The 20,118-nt window shown below is 36.3% G+C and overlaps 1 protein-coding gene across 1 annotated transcript in view; it reads right to left on the bottom strand.

Moving 5' to 3' along the window:
• DMD (dystrophin) overlaps positions 1-20,118 on the bottom strand; it is a 2,243,521-nt gene that overhangs the window by 809,775 nt on the left and 1,413,628 nt on the right. Inside the window, exon 47 of the mRNA XM_060293058.2 lies at positions 19,152-19,301. Coding sequence (XP_060149041.1) covers positions 19,152-19,301 — 150 coding nt within the window. The remainder of the gene's footprint in view (positions 1-19,151; positions 19,302-20,118) is intronic.

Here is a 20,118-nt window from a genome sequence, read left to right as displayed (position 1 = left end):
GTTTTGAGAAGATGAGATGGAAGAGTGAGGAAGAAGTAAAGACTAAATTACAATATGGAAATTGAGGTGTATATACTCCTTTATGACATGGGGGTAATGAAAACAAGTTGGAATTAAATTCTGAAATGTATAATTTAGAAGTGAAAACTAATAGTTCTATGCCTTTCCCGTTTAAGGGATGAGTTTGAGCTGTTAAAATGCATGAAAAATCATAAGATGAATCTTAAAATGATACATAAGATCTTAACTTTCTGAAACTAAACCTATGTTTTTTTTTACAGTCTAAACTCCATTCTATAAAACACCATCCAAGATTTATATCAGGTCTTATTGATGGTTCTAAATGAATTTTCTGAAAAAGTTACTGTTTTTTTGATTTTTTTCATCATCAAATTGTGTACTTCCATCTAAGACAGATACTGAGAAATTTCATCTCTCTGGAAAGTTTTGAAGGTGGAAGAGTAGAATTCTCTTAAAACACCAGGAATGATGCAGCCCTTGGTAACTGAGTAGAAATATGCGATACATTTAATTTCAAATTGTCTTTAAAGACTATATCCATTCTATCATTGTTTTGACATGATAATATTGAATAAACACATTCTTATTCAAATTTAGTAAAACATTACAGCGAACTTCTCTAGAGGTCTCCGTGAGTAATGTCGGTAGTCTATTCTCCATGCACACAATTAATTGGAATTCCTTCACTAAGCAGCTCTACTGCTTGCAGTAAAATCAAGCAATCCTCCCCTGCCAACCCCGATCTCACAGTTTACCTTATGCTCATTTCTACTTCTGTTTATAATCTCAATTTCAGGCCCATATCTTAAACTTAGACCTTCTAAAACAGGGCATTTACTCTGAATTCCATTTCTTTCCCTGGTTGTGGCCATATTTTATTTGAGAACTCAGAATGCAAGAGATACAGAAACAGAAAAAGTCAGGGGATAATTAACATCCTTTCATCCTAACATAACATAAAGATGAAAAGCAATGATATAGAATTCTGATTCAATTGATATCCATGGTCACCTCCTAAAAACTTGCATACAAAAGGCATTTATTTTAATTTGGGTCTCCCCAAAGGTAGACCCTATAGCAAGAAACTGAATTGGGATGTGGTTCCAGGACACACCAGTGGGGTGTGGAAAAGTGAAATAAGGAAAACTGCCAATAAAGGGTGTATTATCAAGCAAGTCAACACTGTGGGCACCTGAAGCTTAATATTGCCTGGGAGCTGTGGGAGAAGAAGCAGGAAGTGAACCTTGGATTTATCATATCTGAAGGGCAAGGAGGATGGGGGGTTTATCCACCAACTGCTGCCTTAAAGGGCCTTACGTCCCCTACTTTTCTGCCCTGCTCCAAGAACAAGCAAAGAAAGCCCCAAGCAAAAACAAGCAAGTTCTGGTAATTGGAAATCAGGCAGCATATTTAGGAATGATACGTACTGATGGAATATGTTTGGGTCGGGGGGAACTATCACAAAATACATTTTGTGTTTAAATGATGTCTACAACCTGCCTATATTTGGAAAGCATCGATATAATGTTGTAATCACTATTCAGTTCCATTAATTGGTCAAAATATAAGGTCCAAAAAATGTTATGGATATTAGTTGGTTACCATTTTTTCAATCCATCCATCCATCCATACATCCAATCACCCATCCATCTATCTCCCTCCCTTCCTTCTTTTCCTTTGGGGAATTTTCTACCTACCTCCCTACCTTCATTGTGCTGCAGCTGCATGTGACCTAATTCAGGCCAATGAGTTTCAAGGAGATTGTTCTAGGATGCTTTGGGAAAGAATGACCCTGAAGAGAAGATTTTTTGTGAAAGTTGGGCCCTGTAACTGTTGCAGGCAACATTTACCACCATAAGGGTAGCCACATGAAGCTGATAGGTTGACATAGAAAGGCAGAACCCATAAAATGGTGAAAAAATGGAACCAGAACCCTGATATTTATTATTTAAATCACTTAGACACAGGTTTTTCTGTCCCTTGTAGCATTAACAGGAGTACTAACCAACGTATCCACTGAATCAGTTACCTATGAGTGTATTAGGACTAACCCTCCATCAAGTGTCAGAGGGTGAAAATTCATGCTACCTTAACTAATTTTATCATCTTACTCATATCATAAAATCTCTTGGCTAATGTTAGCAAATAATACTTCTCTGTCACTTTCCTATAAGCCATATTTTGTATTCCCATAATGCAAAATAATGTGATCCAGTAATAGTTCAATCATTATGTTCTGAAAGAAAGAGATTTTTAAATTTGCAGTTTTGGATTAGAGCTTTACAACAGCCCAAGTGTTTACTATTTTGAGAGGATGCTGGTGAAAGAAAAGGTTAACCTAATAGTATCTGCTGTGCCCACATTGGCAAATGGAAGGAAATCACACAGATGGTGGCATTTGCCTGAGACTTTAGTGCCAGGGGTGTCCTCTCAAAGGCACATAAATTAGGATGGGATTTCTATTTTTTCCTAAAGATATGGATGCACATGTGTTGGAAAAATTTATTCTTCTACTCACACAATAAAAATCACCACCACCACATCAATAATCATCAGTAAATTTAATAATGAATATTTATTGATCCTTGAGCATGTACCAGGTTAGCAAGAAATTCAGCTTTGTTCTAGACTGCCACTGGGTAGTCCTAGGTTATTCTTCTTCTAACAAACCAAAATACTTCTAATAGTACTGAATATCTAACACACAGTAAACTATCAATAAATGTTATCTATCATTCCTAACACTGCCAAAACTCTTCAATTCTCTTAGGCAGTGAGAAAGACTCCAAAACAGCATTAAATTAAGTTTCTTTCTGGACAGTCTAGTGCAGACTGGTATGGAAATTGGATAAATGTATGGATGTATAAAGAAATAAAGGAATGATACAAACTGAAGGCCTTACACACATAAGACAAAGTGATGAAAGCAGCAAGAGAAATACTGCTGGGGGTTTGAGGATAACAGGAAGACAAGATAGATCTTGTTGGGCTTCATGAGGTCAGACTTGGAGATTTGTGATGTAAGAGAGAAAGAAAGAAGGTAGACTTTTAGGTGGACCAGGCAGAGTAGGACAGGCAAAGGACAGAGGACAAAAGGGAGGAACATTGGCCAGTCTCACCTGGATGGCAGACTGAGTGAGAAAGACCAATGGGAGAAAATATCGGAAGATAGCCAGAGGTGGATTACAGAGGGGCTGGACTACAAGAGAAATTTACCAAGGAACTTCTGCCCTTGCTGAACCCTCAGCATACGCCCCCCCCCCCCCCATACGTATAAGGCTTGTTTGCCTAGGATTTTGTCACTAGTAGAGGCTTTTGTCAGAATCAACCGAACATTGCAGAACAGTGTGTTGGTGGTTTCACAACACAGCTATCATTCATACTACTGGCACATCTGAAGGGCTTGAAGGGAAGACAGAATAAGGTGGAAGTTTATCATCTGTTACCATTTTACAGCTTTGTCACTCTCTGGAAAAATTTTATTTATCTCTGTAGGAATGATACTAAAAAATAACAATGGTTAATACTTATTGGTATCTCCCTCTGTACTGGGCACAGCTCTAAGCTTGTGTGTGTCATATCTCTCATTTAGTTCATTTTTGTAATGTCATTTTTGTCCCTATATTCAGATGAGGAAACCAAGACACAGACAGACCATACAGCTAGTAAGGAATGTGCGGTAGGCTGTTATTGGGCAGCCCTAGTGAATCATGCCTCCCAGAATTCAGGTTTATGCATAGATCACTCTCATTTTCACTGAGCTTAGCCCTATGTCTTAGCTTTGGCCAAAGGGATATTAACAAGTGTGGTGCAAATAGAAGCTTGAAAAGTACTTGAGCATTAGTGTTCTTTTGGACCTCTTCTTCATGGAACTCAAACACCAAGCTGTGAGGAAGCCCAACGACCCACATGCAGAAGACCAAATAGAAACAAATGGAGGCTCCTGGCCAATAGCCCCAGCTGAGCTCCCAGCGGGCAGCCAGCACCAACGGCCACTCATGTGACTGAGGCCATTTTGGATTTTCCAGCTTTCCCAGTGCCTTGGTTGACACCACTTGAAGCAGAAGAATGTTATGGTCAACTCTCAGAGTCATGAGATTTAATAAAATTTTGTTGTTTTAAGCCACTTTTAGGGTAGTTTGTTGTATAGCCTATGTAACTAGAACAGAGTGAAACCGAAATTTGAATCAAGCAAGCTAGTAACGTGTAGAACTATGCAGAAATAAGTCAAATATTCAAAGCCCAGCAGAATGCCATTTTAAAAAATTCCTTGAAATAAACATTCTGCATTGCCTATGCCAGACTGTGACAACTATTGGTCTCGCTTATCTCATCCCATCTCTCTTCCTTCTTCCTGCTCTTACGTAAATATACACAGAATCCTTTCTGGTGACATTATCTGTGCTCTCAGGAACAAAGAGTGACCTTATTACATTTCCAGATATCATCACCACTCTGTTCACATTTTAATTAGCACCAAATTGTAGGAAAGTCATTATGTAAATTGTTAGTGGTGGTAGTGGCCTCTCTGTCTCCTCCAGGATTAATGTACTGACTCTGGGTCCCAGTGAAGGATAAGTCAATGACAAGTTCAGCATCCAGGTCAGAGGTAGAATTAGAGAAAGGAAATATAAACTTCTTGTTCATCCAAGGAGAGGCTGCCCTTAACCCTTCACAGTTTGGGTAAAAGTATCCAGAACAAGGGAACTCAAAGGAGTTTTTTTCTTTCCAAACCAAATCATAGTATCTATTATGTATTTCTCTAATTGTTATCCAAAACAACCATTCCTTCTTCCTCTGGACTGTGTCAGGCCTTGCCCTGTGTTATACATTCTCACACTGCCACCACAGTTTGAACTAAGCAGTTATTACTTAGACGGTGAGGTTATGCAGAAAGCAATCTTATTCTTTCCAACTGCCTTCGAAGAAGTTCTATTAAATCATTCTTCCTAGCTTCCATCTGAAATCTCAGTCTGCAGTGAGGGGAATGGGGAGGGGGAAGGGAAAGCACAGGATTCACAATGTAAGTCTCACAGAGGTGGTCCAGTACTTATTATCTTGGGGCTTATTCTTGCTGCACCATTAAGATTTGGTTGTCGGGGGGGCAGATAGCATGACGTTCACTTTACAGGTCCCTGTACCATAGGGAGCCACATCTGAATATGATGCAGATATCATATAACCCAGAGGCAAGGGACTTTGAGCTGGATTTAGTAAGTGAACGGGACTCTGGGTGGTCTGTCCTGGGGAGGCAGGGAGTGTGTACTAATGATAGGAAAGGAAGTGCATGGATATTTGGGTGATCCTTGTGGAGATTTTGAAATGTAGCAATGTACTGAGGATGGCACAGCTATTTTGGTACCCTGGGTTCCTTGAATAATTTTTAGAGCAGAGACTATGTAGCCAGGCTGGGTTTCAGTTGTGAAAAAGAAACAAATGTCTCTATTGCTTGAGCCCTTGAATTTTGGAGTCTCTTTATTACAGTAGTTTAGCCTACAAGCTAACAGATCTAAAAAGACAATAACAACTGCATTTATAACTATATAATTCGTCTTAATGTTTGTCTCCTCTCACCAAATGTAAGATCCATAAACACAAGTGTCTACTTTGTTCATAACTCATCCTTCTCTGCTAGCATGATACTTACCATATTGCAGACACTTAATAAATATTGAATGTATTAATAAACGATTGTTGCTACCCTCCTAGGATGTGGCATAAAGTATCCTTGAAAATCTTTGTGACCCTCAACACTACCAGCTTTTGAGAGTGTTGACCCTGAACTAAGATTATATGAGAGTCAGAATTAGTTGATTAGAAGCCTGAATACATAGGAATCTATCCTAATTGAATATCTTTCTTTTGAGATGAGTAAGAAACCTGACAGATTAAAGGCAATGGTCAGCCTATTGCATTGATGTCCTTCCTACATGCACATCTCTTTGCAAGATGACTTTTAAAGTTCTTACCATCAAGAAGTACAGCTTATTTTCCTAATCCTTGAATCTGGACTCTGGCCTTGTGTCTTGCTTGGTTAACAGACTGTGTTAGAAATGACAGCAAGTCAGTTCCAAGCCCAGGCCTCAAGAGAACGTGTTGGCTTCTGTATTAGAATCTTATTTTCTGCATGAGAAAAAGTCCAGGCTCGCCTGCTGGAGGATGAGAGACTAAATGGAGCAGTGGTGAATCCTAGATAAGTGAGCCCCCAGCAACCCATCAGCTGATCGAAAACGCATGAGTGAGTCCTTGTGAGATCATCTGAGCTTTGGCTTTATCAACCCAGTTGATCCACAGACTGTGTGCAATTATAAATGGTTATCATTTTAAGTCAGTTAGTTTTATGGGGTTTGTTACCTAACACTTTTGTAGCATTGGATAACTGATATCTAGGGGAAGGCCAGAAATGGGAGTAAGGCTTGGTTAAGAGTTCTTAAATAATACCAGAGTCCCAAATCTTAAAAGAAATGCTAATTTTGAAAGTGTAACTGAAGGCAAGCTCAATGCTTTGCAAAAACATCTGTACAATAATTCATAGCAAACTAATGGAGGTAACCAGTGGAGAAGGGATTTTAAGAACATTATTAGAAGATTTAACAGTAGCTAGGTACTCTTTATCAGCCATTGCCAGAGGCAATGAAGGAGGGGAAAAAATAGCTTGACCTTTCTCCTCCCTCTGCTCTCCAGTCTCCTGCCAATGTCTCCAATTGGTTATATCTGCCCAGAAGCTGGTGAGCAAGAAATAAACTGGGGAATTAGGTGGGCCAAGGTCAGACTCTTGCAATATACAACATAGGAGGAGAAGGACCTGGAATGGATCTGAGAGCACAAGGTATACGAGGAGGGCATATCTGGATTATAAATCCCGAAAGGGCTGTGCCTCAAAGGTATAAACAAGTTGAATGTGCTCATGCGTTCTGTCAAACGTGAATATTTGTCCTCGGGGTTGGACGGATGTGCTTCACACTGACCAAGAGACAAATGATTTTAGAAAAAGCCTCACCACTCTCTCAGAATACACTGCCTGAATCTTCCAATGAATGGGACTTGTGGCCAACTCACGCACAGATTCTTGACAGCCATCTTTTATATCCTTACTATGTAAAGTGTAGACCAAGGCCTAGAGCACTGGCATCACCTGGAAGCCTGAGGGGTATACAGAATCTCAAATCCTACACAAGATCCACTGAGTGAGAAACCTCATTTTAAGAAAATCCCTAAGTGATTCATATATGTGTTAAAGTTTGAGAAATGCTGCTCTACATGATGGCAGACAGACCCTCTCTTCCTTACCAGTGGTGTTACAATTTTATGATACCCGTACTGTAATAGTAACCATAATTGAAAACATAACAGAGCATTTTAATATATATTGTGCCCTTAGTTCCTCACTGAACCCTGGGGATGAGCAAACAAGCCTTACAAGGCATCGCCAATGTAAACATGAGGAAAGAGAGGTGAAAATTTTAAATAAGCAGCCCATAGTTAGGAGCTAGTGAGAGGTGGATCTGCTTTGGGATTAAATTATTAACTCCAAGTTTAGTGATCTTTGCAGTACTGTTGAGGTTGGAGGAGGGTGGGAAGACGTAGCAGGGACAGTCATTAAACAAACCGTTACAGAATTGGAGGTCATGTCCGGAAGTAACCACATAAGAACTCAGTGAGAAATCGGAAAGCAGTATTTTAAGAAAACTGATTCTTCATTCAAAGTAGAAGTGATTATTTAATCATGTTGTATTCTAGTTTCAGAATAAACCATTGAAGAGGTTAATGTCAACATCTTCCTTAATTATTTTAGTACTTAAAAATTGTTTTTATCCGCTCTCAAGCCGTATAAAATCTTAACCATCAAGTGTCTTTTCTATTAGTTTTCCTGTTTCCTGGGTTATCTTGTATTTGTCACCAATGCATGAGTATCTATATAGCACCTGAACACTAATTTTTCTCTCTCCCTTCACCAGCATCAATCAATTATTCTAGCAGAAAGATGCAAATCACTGATATAAACAAAACAATAAGGCAGCTTCAAGGAGATAACCGTATCAGTCTAGGATTTCTAACAACTGCAAAAGCAACAAAAGCCATCTTCACGACGGTCATTTTACAGAATTTCATTCTTTTATAAATGTCTAAATGAGTCCAAGAATTACTGCCTTATTCAAAATTGTTGATGTCACCCACATCATGAACAGGCAGAATGTGTCAACTTCCCAAGAAATTTATTTTTAGACTGCCTTTAAGGTATAATCATCAGTCACAGGTTGCCTATAGAGCGCAACTATCAGGTCAAATGGAATTTTCGTGAAATATCCTTGCAATGACTTTGGTTTCTGGCCCATTTCCTGGTCCATCTCTTTTCACCCACACTTGGCCAACTGTGCCAAAGATGGTGCATACTTTTCCCAGTGATAACTGAAAATGTTCACAAATTATAACTGCACCATTCATTTCAAATACTTTTACTTCTACAGCAAAACAGATTGATTTTCTCCAGCAACAAACAATGAAATGGTCTCTTTGATGTCTTGTAATTAGTTCTAATATTAGTAAATAAATTAAAAGGCAGCAAAACAAAATATGTCCATCAGGCCTTTATCAGTCCCTTCATAACCCATAGAGTGGCCTTGCCCTGAACTATAAGGTGGATAAATGAGTGGAATGCTGATTTTGGCATCCAGCTTACTCTCAGATAATCTACCTCATCCTTCTCAGCTGACATGAGACAGAAATAACACCAAAGGGTGATAAACTCTTTCCTGCAGACCTGGGGTTCCATGGTTCGCTGGCCCCAGGCCTAATCTATCAATCCATTTTCTACACAATAAAAGGTAAGAAACCCATTACAGATCTGTTATAAGCCCTGGCAGGTGGTCTACAACAAAAATGGAATACATCAACCGATCCCGCATACAGTGTCTCTTTTCTAGGGTTTGAAGCACTAGGGGTCAGCTGACATGTATAATGTAGTCAGGATTTAGTATTAAATTCTTTTAGGTATATAAAAAAAAAAACTCACACATCTTACAGTATAAGTATAAAGATACGACAGAAAAGTTCATTTCTGGTATGACTGACCTTTTATAAAAATAGCACTGTTATTTTATTTTTGTATTACTTACTGGCTTTGCACGTGATGCAATAAATGAAACTGGGTTAGAATTTACCATCTTGTGCTCTTAAATACATCTTTAATTTTCATTTGTTATTCAATCTCAGTTTAAGGAGTTGGCATATGAAAACCTCCATTTAATGCCATTTCAAGATCATTAAATTATTAGAAAGAAAGGTGACCCCTCTAGTGTCAGGGTTGACACTATATAATCTAGTCATCTCAAAGCAAAGGCATTGTAGAAACAAGAGGAGCAACTTTTTATATTAGCAAAATCTCTTTTTATCATATCATTTCTTCTCCTTTCTAATATTCATTGCTATAGGGCAAACATCTTTGTGCTAATAAAGGACTTACTTCAAAAATGTCACAGTGAAGGTCAGAGTTATGAAATTTTTCCTTTGTTTTAAATCATCATTATACTTCTCTTCATTTTAAATTCATTGTGAACAGGGGAGAAAGTTTGCCAAGAAGAGTCACATCTGGTTTTCATCTGAAATTAGTTTACCTTTTTAATAAAGTCTGGTCCACAGCATATTTAAATGACAAATTTACATACTCCATGGACACTCTCTGTATGTGTAGAGTGGAAAAGTAAAGTTTTAATAGGGAAATGAGTTGCTGCACAAGTATCAGTGCTTTACAATGCATGCTGGATTTTTCTTTGTTCTTATCTTTAAAAATAGCACTGCATTGAAATGAACACATTATCTAGAATTAGGTTGAAGTTTCCTGATAGAACGTTATCTAGCTCCAATGAAACTTTCTACAAATGCTTTCTCATCACTCACTCCACCAAAATGGAGGAAACCAACATGCAGAATGAAGGTAAGGGAAGCGGGTGGGGAAGCAGTGTGAAGGCTCAATTACACTTTGTCTGGATTTCTGAGTTAAAGTCAGGTGAGTAGATTACAAAGACGCTCAGGGTTAAAAAAAAGTCATCTTAAATTATGCTCATACTTAAAGCGTGAAAATAATGCTGCTTGGAAACAATGGTGGACTACTTGGACTTACTTCATGGCCAATGTGAGGAGAAAAAAACCCCATCATTTTTCAGTACTTTTAATCTGAACTGCTAGCCAGTCCTAGATAATGAGAATGAGATCGGTGGAAGGGAGACCACAGGCTATAAACTCTCTGTGCCTTCCATTAGGGTTCCTTCTTAGTTTTGCTGCTTCTATCTCTCCTCTGGTCCAGCTTTTGGATTCATAATGGTGGCACATATTTTAGCTTTCTCCCTAAGAGCCATATTTATAACTGCTTGAATGAGATGGTGAATATTATTCAGCCTTAAAAAAGAAGGAAATCCCCCCCACATACAAGAATGTGCATCTTCCTAGAGGACATTATGTTTAGCAAAAAAACAAAAAAAACGGGTTTCCCTGGTGGCGCAGTGGTTGAGAATCTGCCTGCCAATGCAGGGGACACGGGTTCGAGTCCTGGTCTGGGAAAATCCCACATGCTGCGGAGCAACTAAGCCCGCGCACCACAGCTACTGAGCCTGCGCGTCTGGAGCCTGTGCTCCGCAACAAGAGAAGGCCGCGACAGTGAGAGGCCTGCGCACCGCGATGAAGAGTGGCCCCCGCTCACCGCAACTAGAGAAAGCCCTCACACAGAAACGAAGACCCAACACAGCCAAAAATAAATAAATTCATTTAAAAAAAAAAACAAAACCAAAAAAACCCAAAAATACCCCAACAACAATAAACAGTCACAGAAGGACAAACACTGCATGATTCCACCTAAATGAGGTATCTAAAATAGTCAAACTCATAGAAACAGAGAGTAGAATGATGGTTACCAGGGGCAAGGGAGGGAGGGAAGGAACTGGAAATTGTTTAATGAATGTAGTTTCAGTTATGCAAGATGAAAATCTTCTGGAGATCTGTTATAAAATATAGTGCACAGAGTTAACAATACTGTATTGTACTCTTAAAAATGTGTTAAGACGTTAGACCTCATGTTAAGTCCTCTTACCACAGTTGAAAAAAAGGTGACTCAGCAAGAGTTTCGTGCTTGGTCTTTGTGTTTTTCTGTTCTAACAATACACCTAATTTTTAAATTAAAGTTAACATTTTTGACCAATTACAATGCACCAGATACTGTGTTATGCATTTCCCATGCACTATCTCATTGAATTTTCACCACAACCTGGAAAGTATGCTATATGATTACCTGAATTTTGCAGATGTTATAACTGAGGGGTAGAATCTATAATCCATAAACCTCACTATTAATCACCATGATAAACCGCCTCCTCACAACTCCCGTTTACTTTTTGTTTGTAAAATGTCTGATCCATATTCTTGGCATTGCCTGACACTTCAATCATTTGGAAAGTTAAAAACCACATATTATTATAAACTTATTAAATTGTGATTAATTTGGTAGTAATGGCAAAAAGGTTTCTTGGACAGGCCAAACATCTCAACTTCCAGAAGTGTCAAGAGAACATTAGCAGTGATGATAATAATACTTATTGAGTACTGGGCCAGGCCCACCTTTAAAGCCTGATGTGTGTTCCCATAACTGGGGTAAACCTGATACATTTTTTCAGTCTTCCAAAGTGGGAGCTCACGCATGAGAGTGAAAGAGAGAGCTATTGAAAATTATGATGGGACAACAGGCAAAATCATGACTCATGACACACAACCTAGTAAGGATCCCTATCTTAGTGTGAAATTATAGGAAGCAAAATCAAAGATGCTTATGTTATAAACTTTTAATTATGACTCTGCCACTCAACTCTCGGCTTCAAGCTATTTAGCAACTACAAATTAGAGACATGAGTAGTTAAAATGCCAAGCCCTATGTAATTCTGAATGTCCATTAAACAAGGCAAGGGTGAGAACCGATTATGATATCCTCAGGAGAGCACATGGCATACAGTGGTCACTCATTAGATGTCTGTTGAATGAATGATTTAAATGAATGAACAAATGTTACAATGCAATGATTAACTATATAAAAGAAACTTCCAAGATAATGCACTTTCAAGAATTATCAGGCTATGTATCTTAATAGCAAATAGGTAAATAGCAGTTTTTTGTATTTCTTGCAGAGATTCTTTCCTGTAGTTAACAAAAGTAGTTCACACATTAAGGGCAGGATTGAATGGTCACTACTAGAACAATCTATTAATCATGGCCTTTGCTAGGAAAATAATCCATCGGAGCAAATGTCCATTTTTGAGCAAGGAATGGAAATGCCAAGCTTTAGCTTGATTTAACTTTCTCTTTTTTAGTCTCCAGATTTATAGCAATGGCAAATAACGGCTGGCATTACATGACAAACATACCTGGAAAAAGACCAAACGTTTATTTACCTGACACAAATAAAAAGAACAAATCTGAAATGTTTACTGCTTGGATGGATACTAAGAAGTAACATGATTAGGGGTTAATACAAAATGAACCAGATTTCTGGAAACTTAGATACAGTCATTTGTATATTGTAGATCATCTGGCCTATGAGTTTCACCATATGTATTTTTATTTTCATAATATTTATTTTGTGATTTAGTTTGAAAACAATCCTTGTACTATTATCAATATTACAAAAGTTATTCCTGTATTAAAGTTTGCTACATATATTAATTTTTAAACCTTACTTATGTCTAGGTAAAGTGGATCATATTTTTTTGTTAAGGTGCACTTAACTGAAATTCGCCTTCCAGCAAAATTTCTTATTTGTGTTTGTAAAATATTTTAAGTCTTTATATGCACTATTTAATAATGCCTAGGCCTTAACAAATTAAAATAGTAATTTACTATTTACAAATAAATGGCAAAATATGAGGAAACATTTTAAATATATTCAATAAAACGAAATTTATTTATTGTGACTAATAGGAATGTATAATATATACTACCTGTTAAGTTATTTAACATCAAAAATAGTAGACATATAACTAATTCTAAAACATAAACATGTGTTCCTGTATTCCACAATTACAAATGGTCCCCACTGAAGAAGGTTCTGGAAAATAATTTGACAACATAGCATCCAGTTTTCCAAAAAGGGTAAAAAGCAAAGCAAAAACACTCATATGGTTTCTTTAAATGACAAGAAATCTCAATTGTTTCCTTCAAATGAGCAATGGAATGACATGGGAAACCACGTTTTTTCTTTCTTTCTACCATATTATACACAGAAAAACCACTTGAGCCTCACTGAAAAGTTAAAAAAAAAAACATTTAATTTGGAATAACCTTTACATTTAAATAATGTGTTCTCAAATAAGTCACATAACCTTTCTAGGACTCAGTGTTCTAATCTAGAAGATGTGAAAGTAACTGGGTTTCGTTAGGCTCCTTCCATCTGAATAATCCTGAGTCTACAAAATAAATGTTCCATCTTTCCACCTCTTCAACCAAGTCTAGGAAGCTTATAAGATGATTCAAAAATTAAGGCTGATAAAACATACTTTGGTTCTAAATAATGGGTAGTTGAAAAAATACCTACACATAACTCACCAAAAGAACAATGAAGAAAGGGGACACAAAATGACAAGGACAGGAGAAGATGAAAGAAGGATTAAAAGGTAGAGTCAAAGAAAGAGAGAGTAGGAGAGAATGTGTTGCATATACTACCCAGGCAGAGAAAAACCTGACATATATGAATTTAGGAAAGTAGATTCACGGTAGACAATAGAAAGATATCAATTCATAGGCAAAGACATATAAAACAGAGAAAAAAGGAACAGGGTAATAGTGATGGGGAGAGGTTGGAAGGGAGGGAGAACTCCTTACACACACGCATACACACACACGAAGTTCAGAGAACATACAAAGAAATATGATGAGTGATAAATACTGAAATCAACACAGAATCAGACATGTGTATGAAGATCATGTGTGAGACACTTAGAGAAAAACACAGAGGCTACCTTTAATAACATTCCCATTTTGTAGATCTTAAGGATATCATTGTTAGACTGTAAAGCTCAAAATATGTATTAGGCAAAAATGAGGATATCACTTCATGATCCTTATCCGGAGGAAGCCACAATTTAAACCAAGACCTATATTCAGCTTCAAAGCAACATTTTCCATCTCTGCTATAGAGATGCTACCCAGGCCACGGCAAGTTAACACAGTTTTGCAACAAACCCATTATAGAGTCCACCACTCCCTTAAAGGAATAGCTATATTACCTCCCATCGCTGTTTTCTCTCTTCAGTAATAAAACATAAACGTGCCAAAGTAATTGGTAAGTTGGCTAAATATACAGGGTACAGCATATTAGAGTTAGCTGTGGAGAAAGGCACCTGCCACCAGATACTGTGATAGTAGGACAGTTTTAAAGATACTAACTGTTAAGGAATTGGCATGTTTGTACCACAGCAACCATGATCTACTAGTTACAATTACAACACTCACTCTAGCCTTTAGATGAAGGAGTGTGGTGGAGAATACAGGGAAGGGGTCTCCATTATTTCTTCTCTCTTCTAATGACTGAGAATCTGAGGTTTAATGATGGTCAAGACTGTCTCTTGATCATCTTGACCATCTTATTCTTTTTAAGCTGTTGACTTGTGTAATGACATAAATCTGGCACTAATCATTCACTTTCTATTCTTAAATTTAAACCAAGAGGGATAGGGTGGCATAGGGATTGAGAAGGGAAAAATAATTTTTAATATGACTAGTGAATAACATTCCAACTTCTATGACATTTGGTGGCAAAGATATAGTATGAAAATTATAATTTTGGGATAAGACAGATATTATGAGTGATATAGTAATGTAAGTCTACACAAGATGGTCTTAGTTTTAATTTTCTATCATAAAAAACTGACTTTTTATTCTGTTGCCGAAAAGATAAAAGCTTGACTCACGTTTCACTATTCACAAAGCTGCTATTGTATGTTTTTGAGAGTTCTCTCACGTTTCCTACAATTATAATTTTTGTGTTCCTTTTTGTAATATCAAGATGTACTGAGATATTGTGGAATATTTTGGGGCATCTTTCCTCCTTGTTCTCTTCCTATGAGGAATGATTTTATTTGTATTGTTATGTGGCTACAAAATTTAATTACTAGGAAAATACATTCCCTCCGGATGCAAGTGTCTATATGTTTACGTGGCTATTTTGAAATTATTAAAGGAAGAAACTTTACATTTTTCAGTAGGAAAAAAATTAACTCAAAAAATTTCAATAGTGTTATAGATAAAAATAAAAGATTTTTTCGCAAATACCTAGTTGCTTGAATTATAGAGATCAAAACACACATTTTGAATTTAATGCCATATAATTGGTACTCAGTTCATAAATATTTTATCAGTCATGTAAAAGATCCGTTACAAGAACTTCAGCATCATCAATTTAAAAATATAATGAATATCCTGACACAATTCAAAATTAAGTCTCTATTATTTTATTTTCAAATCATCTACATAAGGGAACTTCTCTCAGTATAACTTGTTCACACCTCTCAATTTAGTTGAGTATTGATGAATAACAAGCAATTCTTTAGAGGCAACTGTGCCATTTTTGAAAGAAGCCATTTTATATTACATGAAAATTATAGGTCTACAATATTTTCTTGGCATGGATTTTGTTCCTGGTTTAAAGGATTACAATTTGCTTTATATTTTGAATAGAACAAAGTTAACAGGTATTAAATATGCTCAATAAGGTAGTAGAACTGTAGTCAAAAGTGGATGCGAGGTTTCAAAACATCCTTGGAAGGTCAAAAGCACATATGGAGAAAGTACATATGAGGACACATAAAGTAAGAGAGAAGAAGCCTTAGGTACAGGGGGATCTGAACTTGGCAAAACCTGGAGAGCATTTGGATTAAAGTGGTATTTGGGAATAAGCAGCATGTAAAATTTGGGTACTGAAAGTTTGTAGATGAAAATTTGTGTCAATATAAAAACTACCACACAATGAATGGTCGTCCCTTAGCACTTACCTACAGGCAAAAATAAACATAAATCAAAACAATAAGTGTAGTTCTTACCTAAAGAAACTGAACCTGGTGTCTGGAAGGAATCTCAGCAGTTGGTATGAATACCTCAGAATAAAGCCCACTGCATCACAGACTTTGAAGTTCTCTTTCAACAAGAGACTCAGCTCTCTACCTTAGCACACAGAGTAAAATATCCCAGTTACAAGACCCATCCAGGTACTCACAGCTTGCAGTCTTTCTATTTTCTCATTCTTAAATATAAATATATAAAGGATCACTAGCTGTATGAACAAAGTCTACAGCCCCAAAAGGGAAAATAGCATGGAATGGACAAATTCCTTGAAAGACACAACTTAAAAAAGCTGACACACAAAGAAATAAAAATTTAACCATCCCTGTATCTATTTAAAAAATGGATCAATTATCAAAAACTTTCTCACCAAAAAAAACCAACAATAACAAAACAAAACAAAACAAAACATAATACCCTATGCACTGATGACTTTACAACTGAATTCTTCCAAACATCTCAGGAAGAAATGATACCAGTCTTCACCAATTTATTTCAGAACAAAGAAAGAGAGCACCTCGCAACTTGTTTTATAAGACTAGTCTAACAATGCTATTAACACTTGAGAAGGATTCAAAAAAAATTACAGACCATTTCCTGCCATGAACAAAGATAAAAATCATAAACAGCATATCAGAAAACTGAATCTAGCAATCCATAAAAAGTACAAGACATCATGACCAATAGCATTTATTTCTGGAATCCCAGAGTAGTTTCACATTCCAAAAACAATGGCTGTAGTTTATCACATTCAGAGGAGAAAAATCATAGAAACATTTTAATAAATGCAGAGAAAGTATATGAATATGTTCAACACATATTCATAATAAAAACTTGAGAAACGGAACAAGGAAAAATTCCTTAATCTGATTAAGAGGATCTATAAAATGTCCTACAAGAAACATCATATTTAATGATCAATTACTGAAAGCTTTCCACCTGAAACAGGGAATGAACCAAGGCTACCCATTATCACCACTTCTATTAAACACTGTTTTAGGGGTCCAAGTTTATGCAAAAACAATTAAAATCATAAGGATTGAAAAGAGAGAAACTTCCTCTACTTAATGACACGACTGTGTACATTAAAATAATCCAAAATGTTTTACAAACCATTAATATTAATAAGTGAATTTGGCGAGGACACTGGATGTGTGCTTAATGTAAAAAAAAAAATCTATTTTTATATACCAGCAACAAAAAGAAAATAAAATTTGAAATGAATCCCACTTATAAAAGGATCAAAATATCAAATATCTGGGATTAAATCTAATAAAACATGTGCAGGCCCTCTGGATTGAAAACTGCAAAATATTTCTAAAAAGGCATTCAAGAAGACCTAAATAAATGAAGGGATGTAACATTTTCATGGATTAGATTACTCAATGTTGTAAAAAGTTAATTGATTTATAAATTCAACACAATTCAAATCAATATCCTGGCAGGTTTTCGTAAAAAATGACAAGTTGGTTCTAAAATTTATTTGGTAAACCAAACAACCAAAAATAGCAAAAAAAACCACTCTGGTCTAAGAAGAATAAGGCTGGAGGATTTACACTACCAGATCCCCAATTTTTTTTTATAACACAAGTATGTTGGGTTTGTGTGTATGTGTGTATATATATATATACACACACACACATACATATACGTGTATGTATGTATATATTATATGTATATATAGGTATATATATACATGTATACATTGTATGTATACATGCATGTATATATACACATACATATGTGTATATATATTGAATATATACACACATACACAGTATAATCTTGTTCAATCATAAAAAGGAATGAAGTTCTGATACCTGCTACAACATGGGTGAAACTTTAAAACCTTACGAGTAAAATAATCTAGACACAAAGGGACAAAGGTAGTGTGAGTCCACTTATATGAAATATCTAGAATAGGCAAATTCATAGAGACAGAAAGTAGATTAGAGGTTACTTTTTGGGGGTGTCAGGGGTAGGGATATGGGGAGTTATTACTTAATGGTTACAGAATTTCTGTTTGGGGTAATGAAAATGTTTTAGCAATAGACAATGGTAATGGTTTCACATTGTGGATATAATAAATGACAGTGAATTATACACTTAAAATGGTTAAAATGACAGATTTTATGTTATATATATTTTACCACAATTTAAAAAGTAAATATACCAAAATCATTGATTTGTACACTTTAAAATGGGTGAATTGTATGGTATATAAATTATACCTCAATAAAGCTGTTGAAAGATGATTGTTATAAAGCCAGTGTGGTACTAGTTGAAGGACAGTGATAATCAAATGGAAGTGAAGAGAGAATCCAGAACAGATTCATACATATATATTCACTTGATTTATGAGAAAGTTGCCACAGCAGTACAGTGGGAAGAAGACTGCCTTTCGATAAATAGTGATGGATCAACTGATGTTGCTTTTCATTATATATTCATACGCACTACTTGGTTTTAAAGAATAAGTATGCATTACTTTGATAAGCATTTTAAAATATTAGATTTAAAAAGTATTCAGGTTAGAAAGATGAAGACTCACAAGTAAGTAAGTAAATAAATAAATAGTAATAAATAAATAAAACACCTTTTGGAGAAGTTTATCACGCATTAATCAATCACTGATTAAGTCTATATTATAGGTAAGGATAAGTAATTTTGATTTATGATACTTGTTGAGCTAGACCACCTCCATCTTGCTTTAATATTGTCAGTATATACCTGAACACTAAATTAATCGCTTCATCCATTTTCCAGTCTAATTCTTTAGAATAGTTCATATAAAGTAATAGTGGTTATATCTTGGCATTTGGTCATTAACGTATCGTCGTTCACCATCACCATTCCTTCCATCCACAACAAATCATACAGCCAAATCAAATGGTCAAGTTTAAAAATATATATATAACACAAATAACAAGCTACAAAACCAACCCCTCTCCCCCACCCCCACCAATTAAGCACCATGAAACAAAACAAATGCTTGCAACATTTAACACATGTGACAGGACAGATGGTCAATGTCTAACCTTTATCCACTGAAGATTTATCTGCTTGAGCTTATTTTCAAGTTTATCTTGCTCTTCTGGGCTTATGGGAGCACTTACAAGCACTGTTCCTCCAGTTTCATTTAATTGTTTTAGAATTCCCTGGCGCAGGGGCAACTCTTCTGCCAGTAACTGAAACAGACAAATGCAACAACGTTTAAAATGAATTACAGCACAATGCCAACTACTTTGTCTTTGCCTCTATTGATTAGTCTATCAAAATGAAGCAAGACTGGAGGCCCAGTGGTTCCTCAAATACCAAGTTTTCTACAGAGCACAGAGCTTGGTGGACTAAAACGCCCACTCCCAAGTAAATCAGCCCATCCTAGAAAGGATCAGGATACCTTATCCCTCAGAGATTTTTTTTTTCAAGAGAAAAATGTTATGTAGTATGATGAGCTCTAAAACAATACTCCAAACAGTGTCAAGAGTGTAAAAACACACCTCTCAGAAATAGAACAATCTGGACAAATTTAATCATCCTCTCAGGTATTAGGTCTCCATACTATAACATACCACTGAGTAAGAAATTGCAATGTCATATGAAGAGATAACTAACTTTGAGAACATACCAGGTACCAGGCACTGTGCTAAGCTCTTCACACATATGATCTCAGTTAACTTTTATACAATAATTCTGAGGTACATCCTATTATCTTCATCTTACATAGAATGAAACTGAGACAGAGAGGTTAAATCGCAGGTCCAAGGACACAAACGAAGCAAGCAACAGAGCTGCGATTCAAACTTGGCCGGGTTCATTCAAGAACCCTTAATTTTGACACCTCCACATCCCTGAATTTCTCTTACTCATTTAACATCACATTAAAAGTGCCCTTTCCCACGACCTACAAAACTACCATAGTTTTATTAACTGTCTTTTATTTATTTGTGTCATCTATAGCTGCACTGTTCAGTACGGTACCACTTGCCACATGAGGCTATTTAA

This window comes from Globicephala melas, chromosome X (assembly GCF_963455315.2).
Source record: "Globicephala melas chromosome X, mGloMel1.2, whole genome shotgun sequence".
Lineage (NCBI taxonomy): Eukaryota > Metazoa > Chordata > Mammalia > Artiodactyla > Delphinidae > Globicephala > Globicephala melas.
Note: the sequence above shows the minus strand (reverse complement) of the source record. Positions and strands in the feature narration are given on the sequence as shown.